At 37.1% G+C, this 23,827-nt stretch overlaps 1 protein-coding gene, 2 non-coding genes and 1 pseudogene across 3 annotated transcripts; all 4 read right to left on the reverse strand.

The window, feature by feature from the left end:
* Positions 1–187: 187 nt before the first annotated feature.
* LOC122894638 lies at positions 188–2,917 on the reverse strand (annotated as a pseudogene).
* On the reverse strand, positions 2,707–9,522 carry CCNB1IP1 (cyclin B1 interacting protein 1). The gene is made up of 3 exons (XM_044230430.1): positions 9,226–9,522; positions 5,493–5,826; positions 2,707–3,449 (listed from the first exon to the last, which is right to left on the reverse strand). Exons 1-3 carry the CDS (start codon positions 9,520–9,522, stop codon positions 3,247–3,249), a joined length of 834 nt encoding a protein of 277 aa, XP_044086365.1. The 3' UTR covers positions 2,707–3,246.
* A 4,644-nt stretch (positions 9,523–14,166) lies between these two features.
* On the reverse strand, positions 14,167–14,314 carry LOC122894746. Its single transcript, XR_006381818.1, has one exon. It is a non-coding gene; the product is annotated as a small nucleolar RNA SNORA79 (small nucleolar RNA).
* A 1,966-nt stretch (positions 14,315–16,280) lies between these two features.
* LOC122894749 lies at positions 16,281–16,350 on the reverse strand. The gene has a single exon (XR_006381821.1). It is a non-coding gene; the product is annotated as a small nucleolar RNA SNORD126 (small nucleolar RNA).
* Positions 16,351–23,827: the final 7,477 nt, after the last annotated feature.

The raw sequence follows: 23,827 nt of genomic DNA on the forward strand, positions 1-23,827 counted from the left end.
TTTTTCCTGAAAAAAAAATGGTAGTAGAAATCCCAAAGAATAAAAAAGAGACTACTAATTAGGGGTCACATTTATGAACCTAGCACCATCATTCCAGTCTTAGGCCATCCCAAGTGGCTAGAAGGAGGAAGGGAAGAGATGAGCATGTTGGAAAAGCATAGTTCTTAATTTGTGGCCCATTGGTAATCTAAGCCAACACAGGATCTAGCAGAGAGGAAAATCAGAGACTGGAATTTAAAACAAAAAAACTTTTGACTCTGAGGCACTAAGAACAACAGAATCAGTATATCCAGAAGGCCATGCTGGAGTCCACCTCGTGAACTAGGGAATTCCTTCTTTACGTCCAAGTCCTTTTAATTTCTATAAGTTTTTTTAACCAGGTGTGATATGTCATAATTCTGAGCCAGATACATTCCAACCACATTACCAAAAGTACATTCAAGCAGGTACTAGAGCAAGGTTATCTGCTAGAAATGTGCAAAGGATGGCTAGAAACTGATTTTCATGAAACGGCACTGCGGCAAATCAACTTAACCCAATGCCTTTAGCTCAAAGAAGATGCTCTATAATCACTTTTGAGTTTATAAACTTGTTCTTTTCCCAAATCCTGGAAACTTCTAATATTCTCAGGTTGATTGCATGTATCTTTTTGTTCCATATCTTTCTATTTATACCAAGATTATAATACCATCTTCTGCACCAAAAAAGGACAGGTTAAGACAGTGTATGCCTGTGTTGTAAGTTTAAAACCTTAAGGGAAATGTAGTACAATGGTAAGGTAATTTGTCTGAATATTTTCCAAACTTGACAGTTATTTTCTATATCAGAGGGATTTCATCATTTTAAACAGACTATATTAATAATTCTGCTACACTCAGAATGGTATCATGAAAGTCATAACTAATAGTATATCAGTACATTAATAGTGCCAACATACTGATAGACTATGTCTAGAAAGATAAATAAGAAACAATGACTATCTCTGTAAAAGGAAATGTGGACCAAGAGTTGTCAGTAGGCAAAGAAAATGCTTTTGCTGTGTACACTTTTGAACTTATCATGTGCATGTACTACCCATTTAAAAATAAACATAAATTTTACATAAAATATTAGTTGCTTCCACATAGACTATCTCTAAAAGAGACACAAGATACTGACAACAGTAGTCGCTTTCAAAAAAGTGAAGTGAGTGACTGGGGGACAGGGTGAAAGCGAGACCTCAATCCATGCTTTGTTTTACATTTTTTTTAATTGGTGTCATGTGACTATATTAAACTCTTCAATAAGTAACTAATTAAAAGTAGCATGTAAAAGTCCTAAGAAATTCTCTCTACTTTTTAATTATAGCTTACATGTATTTCAAACTGATCCTATAAACCTAACACAAGAAGCAAAGTTTCAAAGCAGAAGTAAATCATAAATAAACATAAAATTATTTCCCCGCCATTTTCTAACAAAATTTAAACTGCAGAGGGAAGAAAAATACTTTGTAATGTAATATATAAAATATGTTAACAGCTATGAAATGGGAAGAGATATTTTAAAACTTTTTAAGTGAAGACTTTTCATCCTCTTTCTGATATACCATTTTAACTTTGGAATAGAGTAAAAAATGTTTTTGAAAAAGCTTTATATTCTATACTACTAAGGAAGAAAACAGTACTTGCTATCCAATTATGTAAAGCAAAGATATTCACTTGCTTTTCTATGACTAAATATAAAATATCCTCAAATACATTCAGTATGACTTTATTACCCAAATATCAAAGGGATTTGGTATTTAGAGTAATTCTACTATAATTCCTCCTAACCCAATAGAAATAAATAATAAAATTCAAGAGTTAGAAAAGGTCTATAGGATAATTTAATTCAGTCCCTCATTTTACAGATTCATAAGCAATCCCAAAAAGTTTAAATTCAGATTCAAAACCAACCTACGGGGAGAAAACATAGTTAAATCCTAGATGTTCTGCTTCTGCAACCAGTAGGCTTTCAAATCATGCCACTAAAATGATGTACAGTAACTGAAAGTATTTTTCAAATTTCTTTTGGGCTTTATGTTTGTTTGTTTGCTTTTTAAGATTTATTTAAGAGAGCACATGTGCAGGGGAGGAAAGGCAGAGGGAGAGAGGAGACCTGAAGCAGACTTCCTGCTGAGTGCACAGCCAGACCCAGGGCCCTATCTCAGAACCCTGAGATCATGACCTGAGCGAAAATCAAGAGTCGGACACTTAACCCACTGAACCACCCACGTGGGCCAGCTCTACGGTTTAAATAAGTTGTTTGTGATAGTGATCATAAATGCTATTTAATAAAGGAAAACAAGGAATAAGTCTTTAAAGGTATTTTAATTAATATAACCTCTTGAGATAAATAACATATTGTAAATTTTCTGTGGTAAGAGTGCATCCCTAAATAAGGCACTGCTGTCAGAAGGGTGGAGTCATTTCATTTTAAAATAAATGCCAAAAAATCAACTTTACAAAATAATTTTATCAATGTGAATCATTTTTTTTAATTTCTTTTCAGTGTTCCAGAATTTATTGTTTATGCACCACACCCAGTGCTCCATGCAATACATGCCCTCTATAATACCCACCACCAGGCTCACCAAACCTCCCACCCAATGTGAATCATTTTTAATTGTAAATATAGACTTAACATACAAGCATGAAATTGTATTCTTATTCACCAACATGAGCACACTCCAAACAAATTAATACAAGGGCAAATACAAAAATACATACAAATAGATGTACATACCCAAATAACAAACTACAAAGATTCACCTGCCACTTCCTGAGACCAAAGTCTCTGCATAAATATACTGAAAATACAGAAAAATATCAATATAAAGGAACACAAATACACACACACACACACACACACGCGTAAATACCAGAACACAAAGTGACATGTAGACCTATAATATAGGTGCTTATGTACATATACATAAACACCTAGTTCAGTCAGAAATAACACAGACAGAAAACAAACGGTCATCTACAAAACATGAAAATTCAACAGTCACAATAAAATTGGGCTCAATACAATGCTCATACTTTAAATAATGCGGGGGGAGCCAGACCCTAAAGGGACTCCTACTGGCACTGAGTTTCTCAGAAGTTGAAAATGTAATAACACACAAAGGTTGGTGACTCCTATCCTAATCAGAATAAAGATTATTTGCTAAATGAGATCACTAACAGAGATCTCATTGAACAGAGAAATATTCTGTAAAGTGAGCTAAATTCTTTTTACTTTAAAGGCCCTGCTAGAGATTTGCTGCTGCTCTAATTCACGACTTGGGGAAGCAAAACTAAAAAAGCTGTTGCTGGGTTCAGGTGCTGTGGGAGACCCCACAAAAAATGGTCTGAAGTGAAAGTCTCCATCTCCACCACCCCGATTTCGAACTGGTGTACTGTCCAAAGGAAACTTGGAGTTGTTCCCTAGAAAAAAATAAGTGAAAACCTTAAGCATCTATTTCTTCACAGATCTTTAGAAACAAAACACAATATTATTTAAGAAATTTTTTTTACTTAATAAATATTTTAACAGAACTCAACTCCTATGAGACTGTAAAATATAAGCCTAATTTTGGATAAAGGGCTATGATAGCCCCCGCTCCCTCCATGACCACAGTATATACCATATCTTCTGCTGTGACACAGTTTCCAATAGCCATGACCTCATCACCCAAAGTAATTTGACACAATGAAATATTTTTTAGTAATGCTAGAACTTATAATTTATAATCTTATTCATTGTCTATGTAATCTACTTCAAAGGAATATAGTGTGTGTATAAAACCATTTGACCCAGTGCTTTAAGAATATTTTTCTTTTGGGGCGCCTGGGTGGCTCAGTGGGTTAAAGCCTCTGCCTTCAGCTCAGGTCATGATCCCAGGGTCCTGGGATCCAGCCCTGCATCAGGCTCTGCTCAGCGGGGAGCCTGCTTCCTCCTCTCTCTCTGCCTGCCTCTCTACCTAGTTGTGATTTCTCTCTGTCAAATAAAAAATTTAAAAAAATAATTTTTCTTTTAAAGATTGCCATAAACACTCTAGAAAATATATGACAACTATGAACAATTGGCATATACTCATGATCCAAGATCAATTAGAATAACCTTAAGAAAAATCAGACAATAGATCTGATTAAATAAGCATCTAACAACTTTGACCGAGCCGTTCTCTGGCTTCTACAAGTTTTAAAGGGAACATGTAACTAACTAAAGGAAGAGTGTGGACTATATCTTCTTTAAGCCAACAACTGTAGCAAGAGGTGAAAGTAAAAAGTTAAGTGTGCATAAAATGTGGAACAGGAAATAACTAGTAAATATGAAAGAAATCAAAGTAAATGTGGATCATAACAAGGAAAAAATATCTACAGTATTAATATACAATAACACTTTGACTAAATTATAATTATGATTAACTGAAAGTTAAGCAAAAATTCATTTTTGTTTCAGTTCTTCTAGCTGATAAACCTCATCTCATTACTTCCTGCCTTCTCTAGGATATCTCCTCCCCACTACATCTTTTTCTTCAGCCTATAATTCAAAAAATACATATTTAGGAAAGTCAAGTACAAGAAACCTCACTTTCTTATATGCCAAAACTAACTTACATTAATAGCATTACAAAAATCTATTGGATTCTGTTATATCAAGAGTAGTATAAAGAGAAGGACTCAAGAAGAGATACGATATTCATTGCATTTGCCAAAGCACCTAGAAAGCAAAAAAGTACTGGCATCTTCCTAGATTGTACACTTCCAGAAAGCAGGGATCCTATCTGGATAATTCTTATATCTCATTGCCTAGGATTATGTCTAGCAGCTTAGCACATGAAATATGTCTGATAAATATTTGGTAAATGAAAAAATTTGAACCAAACAACCAACAATAAGTTAAGAACGGTGTACTCAGTATTGCCATGTGAAAGAAACCAAACATGGCCTTTTTGAGTGTGGGCTCTGAAGACAGTTCTGTGACCTTAAATTTACTTAATTTACTTAAATTTTACTTAATTTACTTAAATTTTCTTAATTTACTTAAATTTACTTAAATTTTCTGTGCTCAGTTTTCTCATCTGTAAAATAAGGATAATAATAATAATAACTACATCATAAAGTTTTGAAAATAAGAGGAATACATGTACAACTGTAACAGTGTCTAGTATTTGATAAACAATCAATAAATAGCAGCTAATATCATTATTATTACTGCAAGGAAATAGCTTTCCACTTAAAGTACCAACATGAAAACTTTTACTTTGGAGAGATTTTTTTCTCTGTTTACATTGAAGATGTAATTTAATCACAAGCAAATAAAATAGATAAAAGCAAAGATGCACATGTTGAGACATGGATGAAGAATCTGGAGCTTACCACCATTTTATGTCTTTGGAGTCTCCACTACCTTCCTGGAACTGTGCAGAACACAGTGTGAAAGATTTAAAGAACAGTTATTGGATATTACATATCCCTTCTTACCTAATGGAAAGCCAAAAACACCAGACTGTGCAATCATGGAAGGCTCAAGGGTACTTTCTTGGTTAGCAATACTGATGTTTCGCAGCCTAAGGCTATCATAGAGGCCTTGGAGCTTTTGATACTGACGATTTCGCTCCATAAGTTTCTCAGATATGTCACTGAACTTTTTCTTATATTCTTCTAGCACTTTCTTCATAGAGGTGACCTCCCCCTTCATAGAGGTCAATTCTACATCCTTGCTCTGTATTTGCTGAGTATATATCTTCTCCATCTGTTTCAGATGGCCTTCGGCCTTGCTGAAATTATATTCTTGATAGAGACGTTCCTGATGTACCTGTCCCAAGACAGGAAAAAAAAGACTTTTAAGGTGATAAATATAGTTATATATTATAAAAGTTTAAATGTAAAAAAAAAGAAAGACTTACACTGGGATGTTATTAATTTAACATTTAGAACCGGGTTAAGAAGGAATCCAGATGTACAATAGAATGGTTATTATAGTAAATAATACACTCTGTCACTAAATGCATAGGAAAAAATTCTGAAGGAATACTCTCAAACTACTACAAATACACTAACAAAAAAAGGATTTGTCTAACCTTAACAAGTGACATGTAGTCTTAAGGTTTTTAAGAAATAATTTCATATCTCAAGTAATCCATACTACAGAAAGCAGATTATAAAATAGCCTCCAATTAACCCTACCTCCTTGTACTTAGATCCTCCTTTTGAATGTGGACAGAAACTATGACTGGAATACAGGAAAAATGACAGGATGAATACACTACATAAGACTATAAAGTCTGCCTTAGCACATTCTCTCTCTTGGCTGGCTTTGTAGAAGCAAGAAGCCATATTACAAAGGGCAACAAGCCAAGTTACCAAGAGCACTTTTGGGGCAATAGCCAGCAAAATACTGAGGTCACACTGAATCTAAAAATAGACTGTACAACCTTCACAAAAATTGACTCAATACAAATCAAGACCTAAATGTAAACACAAAACTGTAAAATTGCAATATGATAACAGAGGAGAAAATCTAAATGATCTTGGGTTTGATGGTGACTTTTTAGATGCAACACCAGCAAGCACAATCTACAAAAGAAAAAATTGATAAGCTAGACTTCTGTTCTGCAAAAGACAATGTCAAGAGAATAAAAAAGCCACAGACTAAGAGAAAATGTTTGTAAAAGATATTATCTCATAAAAGATTGTATACCCAAAACATACAAAGAACTTTTAGAACTCAACAGTAAAAAGGCCAATTTAAAAATCAAAGTAATAAAAGATAACTGAAAAAAAGAAAATTCCTGTAACATCTGAGTTAGATATATAGAGAATTCTTATCAATAAGAAAAAAACCTATAGCAATTGAAACAAGCAAACTGAAACAGGCAATTCATAAAAGAAAAATCCATGAAAAAATACAAGAAAATGTTTTCATCTAAAAGTCATCCAAGAAAGGCATATTAAAAGATTAACAAGATTTTACTTTACTCATGCTAATTGGTGAGTAGAAAGTTTGGAGAATCAAGCACCATCATACACTTAAGGGAACACAAAATAATATGGCCTAACTGGACGGCAATTTTAAAATACTGCAATTTTGGGAATGCCTGGCTGGCTCACAGCATGCTATCTTGATCTTAGGGTTGTGAGTTCAAGTCCCACATTGAGTATAGAGAGCACTTAAAAATGAAATCTTTAAAAAATAAAATAAAATACTGCAATTTTTAATTTTTTTTATTTTTTAAAAATCTTTTTTTTAAGGGTGCCTGCGTGGCTCAGTGGGTTAAGCCTCTGCCTTCTGCTCAGGTCATGATCCTAGAATCCTGGGATCGAGTCCTGCATCAGGCTCTCTGCTCAGCAGGGAGCCTGCTTCCTTCCTCTCCCTCTCTCTCTGCCTACTTATGATCTCTCTCTGTCAAATAAATAAATAAAATCTTTTTTTTTAATATTTTATTTTTATTTATTTGACAGAGAGAGATCACAAGTAGGCAGAGAGGCAGGCAGAGAGAGGAAGGGAAGCAGGCTCCCCGCTGAGCAAAGAGCCCGATGCGGGGCTTGATCCCAGGACCCTGAGATCATGACCTGAGCCGAAGGCAGAGGCTTTAACCCACTGAGCCACTCAGGCGCCCCAATAAATAAAATCTTTTTAAAAATCTTTTTTTAAGATATTATTTGTTTCGGGACACCTGGGTGGCTCAGTTGGTTAAGAGCTGCCTTCAGCTCAGGTCATGATCCCAGCGTCCTGGGATCGAGTCCTGCATCGGGCTCCTTGCTCCACAGGGAGCCTGCTTCTCTCTCTGACTCTGCCTGCCACTCTGTCTGCCTGTGCTCACTCTCTCTCTCTCTCTCTGACAAATAAATAAATAAAATCTTTAAAAAAAAAAAAAAAGATTTTATTTGTTTCTCAGAGAGAAAGAAAGAGAGCATAAGCAGAGGAAACAGTAGAGACAGAGAGAGAAGCAGGGTCCTCACTGAGCAAGGAACCCAATGTGACTCATCCCAGGACTCTGGATCATGACCTGAACCTAAGGCAGACACTTAACCGACTGAGCCACATAGGCGTCCCCAATTATTTACTTATTTATTTATTTATTTAGGAGAGAGAGAGAGAAGAGCATACAGGGGAGGGGCAGAGGAAGAGAGAGAATCTTAAGCAGACTCCACACTCAGCTTGGAGCCCAACTTGGGACTTGATCCTGAGATCATGACCTGAGCTGAAATCAAGAGTTGGATGCTTAACCAACTGAGCCACCAGGCACCCCAAAATACTGCAATTTTTACAACTTTGAAATGTATTCATCCACTTTCGGGAATTTAAATTAGCAAAAAATTAAATGTGGAATTTGATGATAAGAAAGCTCAACCCCACTTATTTTACAACGTGAAAATAAATTATGATGCAATACAACTATTAAAATTATAATTATAGGATAGCTAACTTTAAAATACTTAATAAAATATTCATAAGTATAATGTCAGCTTTAACTGATATTACCCTTACTTTTAGACAAAATACATATTTATGCACAGAAAAAGTCCAGCAATACACAAACAAATATATCAAACAAATATATCTGAGTGATGGAATTATGGTTCATTTTTTTTCTTTCTTTTGGATTTCCAAAAATTAACCTGTTACTTTAAAAAAAAATTATTAGGGTTCCTGGGTGGCTCAGTCAGTTGAGCATCTGCCTTTTGTTCAGGTCATGATCCTAGGGTCCTAAGGTCCTAGGATCCAATCCCAAATCAGGTTCCCTGCTTGGAGGGGAGTCTTCTTCTCCCTCTGCCCCTCCCTGATGCTTGTGCGCATGCCCTCTCTCTCTCTCACGCACACACACATTCTCTCTTTTATACTCTCTCAAATAAATAATTTTTTAAAAAAATTTACTTAAAAGAATGTTTTCTATATATTCATAAAAAATGAGGGATGCTTCAGTGGCTCATTTGGTTAACCATCTGCCTTTGGCTCAGGTCATGATCCCAGGGTCCTGGGATTGAGTCCCCCATCAAGCTCCTTGCTCAGAGAGGAACAAATTTCTCCCTCTGTCTGCCGCCCCCCTGCTTGTGCCCTCTAACAAATTAAAAAAATAATAATAGGATCTTTTAAAAAAATGAATACAATGAAATGAAATGAATACAAATGAACACAATGAAGGAGAAGCATTAGAAACTTCCACATATGCCTCAAATCACACTCTCCAGAAAAACAAGCCTAAGCACTAACCTGATATGTCCAGAAGGCCAGTGCACGGGAGCTAATGTCCAACACAATTTCCGGTCGAAGTCCTGCCAATACCATGGCTTTATATTCCTCTGATGGACTGAGTTCTGTGCGGACAATGTCTAGCTTTCCAGAAAGGGTACTATTGCAGGCAGGGCAGATAGCTGGTGACCGACTAAACTCACCACTGCCATGCTGATCACAGAAGATGTGAGAGCAGGCAGTGACCCATGCATAACCAGAGAGTTTGAGGCGACACTTGCGATAGTTACAAAGCAGCATGTCTTCACACAAAGACATAACAGAGAATGAAGTCTCCAGATGCTGAAAAGAATCCTAATAAGAGGTAAATGAAAAGGTGAAATAAGTCAAATTTCAATGAAATGAAATAGAGCATGTTTTCATTTTATTATGATAAAACAATGTATTTTATTGTTTGCATTTATTATAATCAATATATTGATTTCAGTGACTCAACAATATTAACTGTGCTCCTTTATATAAACCTCTAGAAAGCCCATGAAAAAAAAATTTAAAGAAAAAATTAAAGACACAAAGTGATCCAAATCTTACTAAAACCAAAAATAATATGCACATGGAAAATAAAGTTTAGGAATATTTACAAAGTACAAATAAAAATTAATCTGTGCCTTTTGCCATTCTTCAATACCTAAACAAAAAAGCCAAATTTATACCCATCCATAGTTTGCCAGAATATTTCAGTACCAGGCACCAAGTTCAGCCACTCTTTAGGAAAAAGTGTTTTTTAAGTTACAGTTTTATGTTTTTCATATACACTGATTTCTCAGATTCTTTACTTGTGTTGCCTTACCAAAAAAAGAGTAATAATATGTAGTATTAAATGGAAAATAACTTAATTCGTTCCAGCAAATGACCATTATGAAAACTGAAAATCTGAACAAAAGCTGTTTACCATCAAATAATTCACCTATTAATATAAATACTATTGAATGCTATACTCTCAGTAAAGAAGTTTGTGAAACTAGGGTGCCTGGGAGGCTCAGTTGGTTAAGCAACTGCCTTGGGCTCAGGTCATCCGAGACCCACATCAGGCTCCCTGCTCAGCAGAGAGCCTGCTCCTCTCCCTGACCTTTCTGCTCTCTTGTGCTCACTCTCTCTCAACTAAATAAATACTCATAAATAAATAAATACTCTTCTGTTATTTTTCAATATAGTGTCCACTCTCACTGGTTTTACTAATCCAAACTGGACAGCAATATTCTGGATATACCAAAACCATACATTGTATGAAATAACTTTGACACACCAATTACACACCAAGGAGAACGTTCATATTTAACACATTTATGAACCGACAAATTCTGTCAAGAATGTTGCCTTGATTCCAAAGGGGGGGGAAAAATGTTGCCTTGGTCACATGGGTCGATGAGGGCACTCTGACACCTTTACCCCTAAGTACCCACTGAGTTAGTCTCCAACGATAAATGGTACCTTGCAGCAGGAATTACGAGGCCTATTTTACCTCCAGGGGGATAACAGGCACAGGGGAAGCAGAAGAGCTGGGAAGTTTTAAATCTGAGAGCTTCCTCAGGCAGAGCGGAAGGTGCAGCTAATTCCAAATTTTCCCCGACTCGGGGAAAAGCCAATTCGGCAAATTTTAAGTTAATGAAGACCAAGTTTTTAAGAATTGGACTCACGGAAAGTTCACTTGAGTTCTTTCTGCTTTCTGCACTCTACAGAGAAAATAATAACAATAATAATACAAATAATATATCCAACCTGAGGGGCCCAGAAAAAGCGCGGGAAAACGCCGTCGCCTCCACAACTCCAGCGCTACGCTGGCGAGGATTCGCGGTACCTCTCCAGTACGACACAGAACGCATGCGTGGGGTGGCCCTGGAGCCTGCTGGGTGGTGGGCACAGGGCTTCCGGCCGCGCAGGATCCTGGGACCGTCAGGCTGTGGCACCTGGATTCAGGCACATATCCCCACGCACGCGCGACTCAGGCGCTGTGAGGGCGTGAATCCCACTGAGCATGGTCCGGCTTTCCCACATGGGAGCCCCGTGGATAGGCCATGGAGTACGCTTTACTGCCCTCAGCTGGCACAAAAAGTAACATCCTAGGCTATCCTGGGTATAACATTTGAGGTCAGAGGCTCCTGAGTAAGAGCAGGATAGGGACAGCTGGGAAGCTAACAGGGCAAGCTTGTGCGCCTGCGTATTTGCGGGTGTTTGTCCTGGGAGCCCTTGGGGAGGACCGCCTGGGCAGCACAGACTTGCTAAGTTGTCTCAAGGAAAAGTCCCAGAAATTCGCAACATCTGTACTTGGATAGTTATCACCTCCATGTTGAGGTAGATTCTGCCGTTTTATTTTTTAATCCATCTTGATAAAGACATCTTTCTAGCTTTTACACATCCTCTACATACATTTAAAGAAAATAGAACTTTTCCTTCGTTTAGAATCTGTATTAGGAACATTCATTACAGCGCCTGTAATGAAGCGAGAGGATCAGGTGTCAGCTTTTTTGAGGTGATCTGCCTGCCTTTTTTGAGGTGACAGCTTTTTTGAGGTTCTCTCCTGGACCTACTTGTAATTGTTTAAATGTTTGTGCTTGTTTTACTCTAATGCTATTACCTGTCACTTTCTTTTCTGTTCTTTGTAAACTGTGTGATTTTCTGCTCAATCTATATGAGTTCATTAGAATCCATATTGAAACTAAACTGAGAAGGGCTTGAAGGGTTCTTAGAATACAAGCCTTAATGCTGTCTTTTGTGGCCAGCCACCTGTCCAGATGATGTGACCCCATTGTGAATTAGTAAGACACAATCCAATGAATCAGCAACACAATGGATACCAAAGCCCTGCAAACCTTTTTCTGGGTAGTGAATTTCTAACCCGTTCTTCTTCAAACAAAAACCTATCCTAATTAAACAATTTTGTGCTGGTTTTTGGTCTACTTACTGCTTTCTTGTTCACAGTAATTAGAAAAGGTCATCTTGACCTCTGCATACATTTCCTAAAATGTCTTGAAAGTTTAGAGTGGTAACTTAATTCCAGTGGTACAAATTGGATTCAAACAAAATTGGGGTTTCATGTGTAAACTCCTCACATCTATTTTGGCTATCTGAGCCTTTTGTGCATTTTCTGATTTTTAACAATGCCAAATGTAGTACAACAAAAGAGTACAATCTCAAAGTTAGAAAACATAAAGCCAGCCAAATTTAGCCAGAACCTAATTTTGTGATCTAACTTACCTTTGTACTGCAATATGATCTCTTCTACTTCTTCATTAAGACAACTGATTCCCGAAACCTTAGTGTTCCCCACACAATTTTCCCACTAACTCAATTACAAATTTCCAACCCATTTGGCCAGAAGTTTGTAGGAGTAACATATATATATGTGTGTGTGTGTGTAGTATGTATATGTTATGTATGTATGTATACTTTTTTTTTGCCAACATGTTTTGGCAGATAGAATAAATGGGGGCAGGGTGCTACAAAGTCTTAATATCGCAGTAATCTGGAACACCAAGACCTGAACTAGCCTGCTTCTCAGTGGCACTGTGTACTCTTCTGTTATGGCATAGACAAACCCTTCACTGGCTCTTTTCTAGAGGGCTCCTGGGGATGAGACTACTGAACTCAATCAAGGCTGAAATACAAAGACCCAACCACTAAAAAGAGCTTTTTAAAAATTTTTTATTTTTTATTATTAAATATTAAGCATACAAAAAATGTGTGAAGAATGAACATCACTCAGCTTTTTTTTTTTTTACTCAGCTTTTATAAAATGAAATCTTTCTCACATTTTATATTATTCCTCACATAGCCAGATTGTTTTGGTAGCCATTCTTCATTGACTCTTAATGGGTCAGGCATCATAATTAGGTATCAAGAGTTTAATATTTTTTAAGATTTTATTTTTTAAATAATCTTTATACCCAAGGTGGTGCTTGAACTCACAACCCTAAGATCAAGAGTCATAGGCTTTACCAACTGAGCTATCCAGGCTCCCCAAATACTAAGTGTTTTAAGTAGACTCCGTGGTACTCAGATAGTTTAATGTACCTATATATACAATTTCCATCAGAGTCAGAGTGAAAATTGAAGTCCCAATTATTACATATAAATAAATATCTTGCTGAAATGCCATTAAAATGGTTGCCATTTTCCAAGGACTTAAAAAGATTTTTGCGGACGCCTGGGGGGTTCAGTTGGTTAAGGAGCTGCCTTCGGTTCAGGTCATAATCCCAGGGTCCTGGAATCAAGTCCTACATCGGGCTTCTTGCTTGGCAGGGAGCCTGCTTCTCCCTCTGCCTACTCTGCCTGCCACTCCCCCTGCTTGTGCTCTCTCCCTCTCTCTGAGAATTAAATAAATAAGTAAAAATCTAAAAAAAAAAAAAAAAATTAATGGAGGTTTCAAATCACTTCATGTATTTTTCAGTATCTATTCTGGGCCAGGCATTACAGATAAGGAAGCTTTCCCACTTTCATGGAGTTTATAATCTAGCAAAGAATCTAAGAATGATAAAAGCAAGTATTTCACTCTTTCCTTTGGTGTCTCTTACATTTTTGCAAGTTGATTCTATAAGCCATTTCTGGTGAGAAAAGTCACGTTCCATCTTTAATTTGAAAATCATCTACCTTCATGCTGGAAAGAAAAAGACATTTTTAATGCTAACCTGAAATATATAAACAGCTACTCAGTAGAAAACTGATCAGTAGAAACTCATCAGTAGAAAACTAATTAAACCACTTAAAATTTAATGATTTCAGAGCATAATGTTTCAGTAACTCTCAGAATCAATTACTAGACCTCTTTCTTTCATAGTCCTAGGTCAGTGCTATTCAAACACTTTTGTAGTCAAAGGGATTTCTAAAAACTACATCCTCATGTTTTCATATTAGTTTTATTTTTCAATCACAGATACATTCTTAATCTATCACCACCTGCTTCATAATTGTTTGACTCCGCAAAAATCAGAAGACACTAATGGATGGCCAACGCATCCCCATGGTGCCCTGAGTGAAGACAAGTCAGCTTTCATATATGATGGAATAAAATCCCACTACCAAAAGCTCCAAGCAGTGAGAGGAACAGCCATCAAAATTTATCTCCAACCATTTTAATAAATGCTTTAAGGAACATTTATAAAAATAAAGCTATCAAGTTGCTCTTAATAGGAATCACTACGTCTAAATTTTTAGGTCAACTAAGAGCTAGAAGAGCCAGCTAGATAGACAAAATGAGGAATAAGATGATAAATAAATTGGTACCAAAACAAGATCAATCAACTAAAGAAAATGTTACTGGGACAGTTATATAGAGATATATCCTATAGTCCTTATCACTATACTTTGCCTAATTCTAGAATTAATTGAGTTTTGTGTGCTGAAGATAAACATAATGAGGTATAGACCAACTGGCAGAAAGATGCATATAAGCAAAAACTGCACAGGACTTTGAAGATAAAACAGCTCACATTTTTGAGTGATTACCATATGCTTAAACAATGTTCTAAGCCCATGCATTTATTATGTAATCTTCAAAGTCAAGTACTATTCTTCTGAATCCAGTACTATTATTCTCATCTTCTAAGATATAAGGGTACTAAGACCCTGAGATGTTAAGAAACTTGCTAAGTTTACATAACTGATTACGTGACAAAAGATGGGTCTGAACCCTGTCTGACTCCAGAAACCATGTTTAACTATTATATTATGCTACATCTCAACATCCTTAATTGACTTTTTTAAAAAACAAAATTTTCTGTACAACATAGTAGCTGGCCATGAAGTCATAAAGCTGAATTTTCAAAGATTCATATATATGTCAAAGTTTCTTGATTTCAGATAAGCCCTACCATAACAGAAAAATGTTGTCATCATCTATTGTATATCCAGGACTTAGAGCACCCAAGAATTCCAGCCTGGGAAAAGAAGTGAGACTCAGATCTAGTTTCAGTCTCCTGAAACTTCATTTCTGCAAAAGACATAGCCAAAACTAAAAACTACTTCAAGTGCTGATATTACTTTGAATTATTATTTAAAAGTGCTGATGTTACTTTGAATTACTATGAATTACTGAATTATTTGAATTATTAGCATTTCCTGTATTTCCTGCCTCATATGTACCCCATTCTCTGCCGAAACATGCAGGCACTGGTAAAGGATAGAAGCCTGTTCTGTGTAGGTTCAATTATACAATACCTGAATATAGTAAAGTCAGAAAATACAATTAACAAGATCACCCTTAGAATATAATTCTATAGGAGACAATAACCCCTGGTATTTGAATATATCCTTTCAGATAATTTCTGAAGTAAACATAAGTATATGAAAATGTTTAAGCATGAGTGCCTGGGTGGCTCAGTGAGTTAGGCCTCTCTGCCTTCAGCTCGGGTCATGATCTCAGGGTCCTAGGACCCAACCTTGCATTGGGCTCTCTGCTCAGCAGAGAGCCTGCTTCCCCCTCCCTCTCTCTCTGCCTGCCTCTCTGCCTACTGGTGATCTCTATCTGTCAAATAAATAAAATTTTTAAATCTTTAAAAAAAAAAGAAAATGTTTAAGCATAAAAAGGGTTACACATACTGCTCTATAACTTGTTATTAATATATCATGAATACCCTTCCATTTCAAGAAAGATAAACCTCTATCATAACTTTTAAATGTCCATATAGTGTCACAGTTTATGATCTTGGCAAAATTGACTTAACCGACTCTGGGATTCTCTTAATCTTTATTTTTTTTAACATATAATGTATCATTTGAGATTCTCTTAATCTTACATATAAATTAATAAAATAGTGATGTTTAAAACTGCCGAGTAAAATGGTTGACAGAATTAAACCAATTATCAGTGTTTTTTCTGTAGTGTTTGAATGTTTAGATTAAGGATTCTTGACCCTAGTTCTGCCTATCTCAAGAAGATACCACAAAAGATCAAAGCACAACAAAGTGTTGTAGTGTCAGATCTGTAATTCAAAGATTTAAGAACTACCTGGGCCTGGAGGCTAGAATCCAGTAAGAATTCCAAGAAGCAGAATTCAACTCCAGGTATTTGCCCTAGCTTTAGTCTCTCAGAGCATGTGTTTAATCAGGGTGATCAGCTGAAACATGGACTTAACTTCATCATAGCAAACTGTAAATGACTGATGAAGGGCGAACCACCACCAGCTCCTCATCTTTAAACCAAGCGAACCCTCTTAACGTAAGAACTAAGGCTTTTTCAAACTACCAAATTCTAACTACTAAGAACATGGGGCCCCAAAACTTAGGAGATGATTAAAAATCCAAACAAAGTAAAAATAGTTTTCTTTTACACTTACCTCTGGTATCAAAAGAATCAGCTTCTATCTAGAAATTAGTTGAACTACACGATCTACCAACTACCTGAATACCAACTTTCCAGATGTATCATCTCTGGAAAATAAAAAGTAAGCAAGTAAATAAATAAAAGTTATGATTACATGCCTTGAATGCACACCAGCCTACTCCCCAGTCATACCCTTATAGCCTCAAGGAAAATTAACCTCAAGGAAAACTTCATTCTGTATATTAACTTCTAGTCAGTAATATAAATTGACCCATCTATTCAGAGAACATCATGAAATGCCCAATCTCAGTATCACATTAGGGCAGGACTCTTACACAAGATCAACTTTTGTATGAATTTAAAGTTTTGGGACGCCTGGGTGGCTCAGTTGGTTAAGTGTCTGCCTTCAGCTCAGGTCATAATCCCACAGTCCTGGGATAGAGTCCCACATCAGGCTCCTTGCTCAACGAGGAGCCTGCTTCTCCCTCTGCCTGCCTCTCCCCATTCTTGTGCTCTGTCTCTGACAAATAAATAAAATCTTTAAAAAAAAAAAAAAAAGTTTGGGGGCACCTGGATGGCTCAGCCAGTTAGGTGTCTGCCTCCACCTCAGGTCGTGATCCCTGGGTCCTGAGATTGAGCCCACATTGGGCTCACTGCCCAGTGGGGAGTTTGCTTCTCCCTCTCCCTGTGTCCCCTCACCTCTGCTTGTGTTCTCTCTCTCTCTCTTAAATGAATAAATAAAATCTATTTAAAAATTGATTAACTGATTAATTTAAAAGTTTGGGTAAAACAGTACAATAAGACTAACCACACTCTGAAAGGATACAAGTCAACAGTCTCACAATAAGAGAACAGGTATGGAAAAAGGAAGGAGCTGTGTGCTGGCTGCAACCAGAGCTGGACAGCCTGGGGAAAATTCAGCAATATGGGGCATAAAAGGCATGGGATACTGCTGCAACCTCTCCAAGTCCATACGGTGTGTAACTACAGAAAACCCTTGTAACCAGTCACTAAATTCACAAAATCCTAAAGAAGAAGAAAAAAAAAAAGGTAACCCATAAGATAAATAAGAAGATAATCTGCTGGCCCCTGCTGGCTCATGAAACTCTACCTCAAGGTTCTGAGTTCAAGCACCACTTTGGGAGCGCAGTCTACTTTTTTAAAAATGAGAAAGTAATCCAAAATAGTTAACATTTTTTTTCAAAGCGTGTTTCAATTTCATTTCATCCAACATTGATTGTATTTAACCTTTACTCTTGGTAAAAATTAATCACAATAAATTAAAGAAAACCTTTCTTTGTCAAAGCAAAATTGTAGCATCATTCAGAGCCCAACATGGCCACAAGATGGCAATATAAGAAAAAGTATAATTTCTTCTTCCAACATTTGGTGTAATCTAACATCTAGGTGAAACAGGCCAAACACAAAATTCATCACTGCAGGCAAACTTCAGACTATTCCATGTTCACCAGATAACTAACTAGAAAGTTTCTTATATTGCATTTAATGATAATTTAAAACTTACTACTAAAAATATTAGTTATATTTTTACCATGTTACTTTTCATGCATCAATGTGAAGATTTAAAAATCTATAACCTCAGATATAATCTAGCTAGAAAGACAAGATTCATGAATATTAGTGTCCATGGGGACACCAAATAAGCAATAGAGCAAGCAATGCTAAGAATAAGAACCACTGGTCACAGATGTCTTCATGAAGAAAAAAGGTACAGGTCTTGAATGAGCCTTAAAATTGTACTTAAAATAATACCGTATTGTATAGTTTAAAGTTGCTAAGAGAGATCTTAAAAGTTCTCATCACAAGAAAAAAAATTGTACTGTCCTATAGGTAACACCACATTCATTCGTTAAAATTAAAATTAAGTTAAAAACTAACTTCTTGGGGCACCTGGGTTGCTAAGTGGGTTAAAGCCTCTGCCTTTGGCTTGGGTTGTGATCCCAGGGTCCTGGGATTGAGCTCCACATGGGGCTCTCTGCTCAGCAGGAAGCCTGCTTCTTCCTCTCTCTCTCTCTGCCTATTTGTGATCTCTATCTGTCAAATAAATAAATAAAGTCTTTAAAAAAAAAAACTAACTTCCTCAGTCAGGCACATTGTAATTGCTCAATCAGTAGTCACATGCAGCTAATGGTCACGATATAGAACAATATAGAACAATATAGATCACACAAAATTCTGTTAGACAACAGTACCTTAAAGGATGAGTATAACTGAAATACAGACAGAAAGGAAACAGTAGCTATCATTCTTAAAAATTCCTACTTTCTATCAAGAACTGTACAAATCACTTCACTCAAACTTAACAATCTCGTATTTACACGGAAATTTGAGGCTCAGAGGAGTTGAATAAATTTTCTAAGGTCACCCAGCTATTAAGAGCTAGGATTTAAATCCAGTTCTGTCAATAATCCCAATTTTCACTTCACCATACTACTTCCTACATGAAATAAGGAGTAGAGCTACAGAAGATGGTTTGCTTTGGCACATATCGAGAATGCTCTAGAGGCTCAGTAGGTCAGAAAGAGACTGAGGTGTTTTAAGTACCTGAGATATGCGATCAAAGCGTTATTTTAACTCCTGTCCTAGAGTTGAATACTGTTTTAATTATGTAAAATGTTTTCAGAGGAGTAGCATATTAGATTAACCAAGGAAACAGAGACAGGAAATAAGCATTGAAGTGCAAGGTTTCTAAAGCTTTAACACTGTCTCCCTCAAAATCCCATGATCCAAGTGTTCCCTACCAGAGAATAATTATATATACACCTAAAGGTGCAACTTCTCTATTCTCACAAACCTAGGTTGTAACAGTTCCGGTCTCTGTATCCTTGGCACATAACCTAAAGTTTAGGACACAAATCCTGATGTTAAACACATGACCCCTCTCCTAGGATGAGATGCTCCCTGAAGGATTCTAGCTATGAAATGTCACTGTACCATGTTCTAGCTACAGAAATGTCACTGTACCATGTGAAGTCCACTTCATATTTACTGAGCATTTAGGGATCTTAAACAAATATTTTTTAAATACTTCATGAACTATCAATGACCCACTCATTTTGTTCTCTGTGAGAAGTAAATGCTGCCAAGTGCTGGTGCTCATGGCCAAAAGGTACATTTTACATTACGTGAACAGATGCTTCATGAAGACCTGATACAAACTCCAAATTGATAATACCAAATCATTTGGTGCTTCTGCTTTAAGATTACTACCACTGCTCAGTTTTACCCTGTTCCATACCAATTACTCAGTGCCCACTCTGTGTCTAGCATTATAGGATACAACAGGAATTCAAAGAACCTATTCTTTTTTAGATAGAAATGACACATAGACATGGGTGAGACAGAGAGAACACTTAAAGGCCTATCTTAGTCAAAGTTCAAGTACTTGCTTTATGATCCCATCAGCCTTTAACCATTCCTACTGAGAATGTCCAAATCCAAACCCACTTGATCATTAGGGCATCTATAGCAGATGTTACAGATGCTTTCACAGTGCCACTTCCAGACTGGCACCCAGGGGTCTGAAGACCTAGGCCTTCCTTCCTCCATGGATTCTGTCTTCAACCTGAAACAAAAGGAAAACAACACAAAACTTCACCTAGGAAGTAAAAGCGGACCTGTCACTTGTCATGGCTCTCTTTCAGGGATAGCTCTGTATGACGCTGCTATCAGAACAGATTCCAAGTTTTGTTTCCCACTCACTGTCAGCTACTTTAGAAATAGTGATTGTTTTAACCTCTCAGAGCATATAGAAAATAAAAGTGGGGAGTCCTTTATTTCTCAATCAAGACATTTATGGTGTTGGTTGGTTTCTAGTCATCACTGTGTACAAAATAAATATAAGTAACAGGAAACACTGCATGTTTAGTCCTTATAAATATATCAAAACCCACCTGAATGTAATATGTGACAAATGACCCATACACACATATGTTGGGGGAAAACAACAAGATTGTAAACTACCTAAATGTTGACCAATAAAGGTTAAATAAATTACGGTATGTACATACATTAGATTACTGTATAACCATTATAAAGAACGTGGATGGGTCCACGTGGATGGCTTATTCCATTAAGCCTCTGCCTTTGGCTAAGCTCATGATCCCAGGGTCCTGGGATCAAGCCCTGCATCAGGGGCTGTCTGCTCTGTGGGAAGCCTGCTTCTCCCTCTCCTGCTCCCGCTCCCTGTGCTTGTGCTCTCTCTCCATCAAATAAATAAAATCTTTGCAAAAAAAAGAATATGGATATTCTTTATTTACTCATTTGAAAATCCTAAGTGGGAAAAGGTAGATAACTAGTAGAGAATGTAAAGACGATGGGAGGGTGAAATACATGTATTTGCTTATACTTACATAAAATACCTCACAAAGGATACAAAAGAAACTGTTAATGCTATTACTGGGGAGGGGAATTAGGTGGCCTAGGAGACTGCATGATACATGCTTTGATCCCTTTTTAATTTTGAACCATGTGAATTTATTATTTTCAAAAAATAACATAACAATAATACTTGAGAATTATAAGGATTATGCGAAGTCTACAACCATCTATTACCACATTTCATTCCACATTATTTCTTTCACATCTTGTACCTGGAAGAATAATGAACACCTACATTATATTCAAACTGATATAGATCAAGGAGGAAAATGGGAACACTGAAGGTCACGAGGCAAAACGTTTTTATAAGAAGAAAGATATCCAAAATAAATGTAGTGCTTACTTCTAGAAGGTATCTTACATTGATTATAATACCAGCCTTCCTACATTTTGATTTTCCAAAGGGGAACCTCATCATGGTTCACTGACTCACCCAAGGTCCCTGGAGGAGTAACCTGTGGTGCTAGTATTTGATAGGCTTGTCCTGAGCTAAGACCCCTGATTTTTCTTTAGTGTATCTTGGGCTTTTTAGGGAAAATTGGGACACATTAAAACTGGGAGCTCCTCTTAGGGCTCACTAAAGTCATCAACTTCAGAGGTTGCTGCCTAGGCTCACTAAGAAAACTGGAATGCTCTGAGCAAAGACCAGGGCAAAGACAATGTTTGCTACAGCTCCCTCAATCCCATCAAGGACCTGGGCCCTGCAGACACAAGAGAGTTATAGTGTATTGGTCTGAAACTCCTCCCAAGATCTACCCTCTCACCCCAAGAGATGTAAGTCGAACAGCGTGTTGGGATAACAATACCTTTCCCTCCAAGCAAAATGAATTCAGGTGTTTTCCAAGAACACAGGCCCTCATACATGAAGCAGAGTCTATTGTTTCTGGGTCACCGGGTCTCGGGGAAGGAAGGCAGACCCAGTGCTGCAGAGGGCCACGTGGAAACAAGACAGAGCATTTCCCTGCCTTCCCCCAATCTCCACACAGCCGAATTAATGCCCTTGTGACTCACACATAGTCCAACACTTGCTTGAAATAAAGGCCTGCCGTCAGGATACAAGGTTCAAATGGAAGAGAAATTCAAAACAGGGAGCAAAATTAAGTGCACACTCACCAGCCCACCACCAAAACTGAGAGAGTAAGTGGAGAGACAGGAAGCAGTTTTCAGAAGTGGCCTCAGAGTCTGATTGGCTGATAAATTAAAAGCAGTTTCCCTTCTCCTTTACCTTAAAGGGTGCGGAAATGAGGCAACCCTCCTTCACCTATTTGTCTCTTTTGGAACAGTGATGCTACTTGCCCTATTTTTAGATTGAATTTTTTTAAACCAAGTTTCCTTTTGGTAATGTACTTAACACAAGCAAACACAGGCTAATTCAAGCTGTATATACACATTCTTGCTTAGATGGCCCTACTGTAAACAATTTTCATTCCTTCAGGATCATTTCCTAAATTTTCCCACCTTAAAATGGTTAATTTACACAAGGTAACAGGTTTCATTAATAACAGTCTAGATCCACTTAAGTTAGAACTTACCTTCAGGGTAATGTTCCAGTTAACGAGCGTAGTGAACAAAAGATGGGTGTGGTTAAGGGTTTAGGTTTTGAAGTAAAATTTAGCTGTACAAACCTTACTACACTAACCCTTATCTTCTTGGCATTTTTGGCCAGTTATTACCACTAGTTCAAACTCCTTTGTCTTTTCTCAATTCTTCACAAATTTACTGTTTCTTAGTCTAAAAGTATAAACTCTTCCTGCCCTGGTCACTTCTTCTGGTCTTCATTCTCTTGTGAAAGCTCCTATGTAAGTTAAAAATTCAATAAAATTTGTCCTTTTTTTTGGGCGCCTGGGTGGCTCAGTGGGTTAAGCCGCTGCCTTCGGCTCAGGTCATGATCTCAGGGTCCTGGGATGGAGTCCCACATCGGGCTCTCTGCTCGGCAGGGGGCCTGCTTCCCTTCCTCTCTATCTGCCTGCTTGTCTGCCTACCTGTGATCTCTGTCTGTCAAATAAATAAATAAAATCTTTAAAAAAAAAAAAAAATTTTGTCCTTTTTTTTTTCTCCCCATTAATCTCTTTGTAAGGTTAATTTTCAGGCCCTGCCAGGGACCCTAAGAAGGTTGCCTTAGAGTAGCAAATTAAGATGTCTATTTAGGGGTGCCTGGGTGGCTCAGTGGGTTAAGCCGCTGCCTTTGGCTCAGGTCATGATCTCAGGGTCCTGGGATCGAGTCCCACATCGGGCTCTCTGCTCTGCGGGGAGCCTGCTTCCGCCTCTCTGCCTACTTGTGATCTCTCTCTGTCAAATAAATAAATAAAATCTTTTAAAAATAAAATAAAATGTCTATTTAAAAAAAGAAAGCGAGAAAGAGTAAAAGAAAATCTCTATTTCAAGGTGCTGCACAGGGATATTTTAGGACATTTCACGTAAGTTGTGATAGTTTGCAAGATACTTCCTAGTTGCATGATCTGGAATAAATTTCTTAAACTCTCTGAGACTCAATTTTCTCCCCTGCACCATGGGGGAGAGTAATACCTACCACCCTAACATAGATAGAAATGTGGGAGAGTCTAGCATAATGACTGGTCATAGTACATGCTCAATTCATGTTCTCCTTTCTTCCTTGCTCATTCCTCATTCTTATACAGAGAGGAGATGAAAAAGTAACTGCTTGTGAGTTTACTTATACACTTCTATTTGTCTACACATTATACAATTCTTTCTAGATACAAGTAAATCAATGGAAGTTAGTTTTTTCTCCTAAATGTTGTGATTAAAGACCTATACTTGCCCATAATTTCCTGCTTAAGAGTGGGCAAGGTTACATTGCAGATTTTCTTCTTCTCCTGTAACATATATGAATGGATCATTTTGGAACCCCAGAAAGATGAGTATAGGGCTCTCTTAAATCAT

This window comes from Neovison vison, chromosome 13 (genome assembly GCF_020171115.1).
Source record: "Neovison vison isolate M4711 chromosome 13, ASM_NN_V1, whole genome shotgun sequence".
In the NCBI taxonomy this organism is placed as follows: Eukaryota; Metazoa; Chordata; class Mammalia; order Carnivora; family Mustelidae; genus Neogale; species Neogale vison.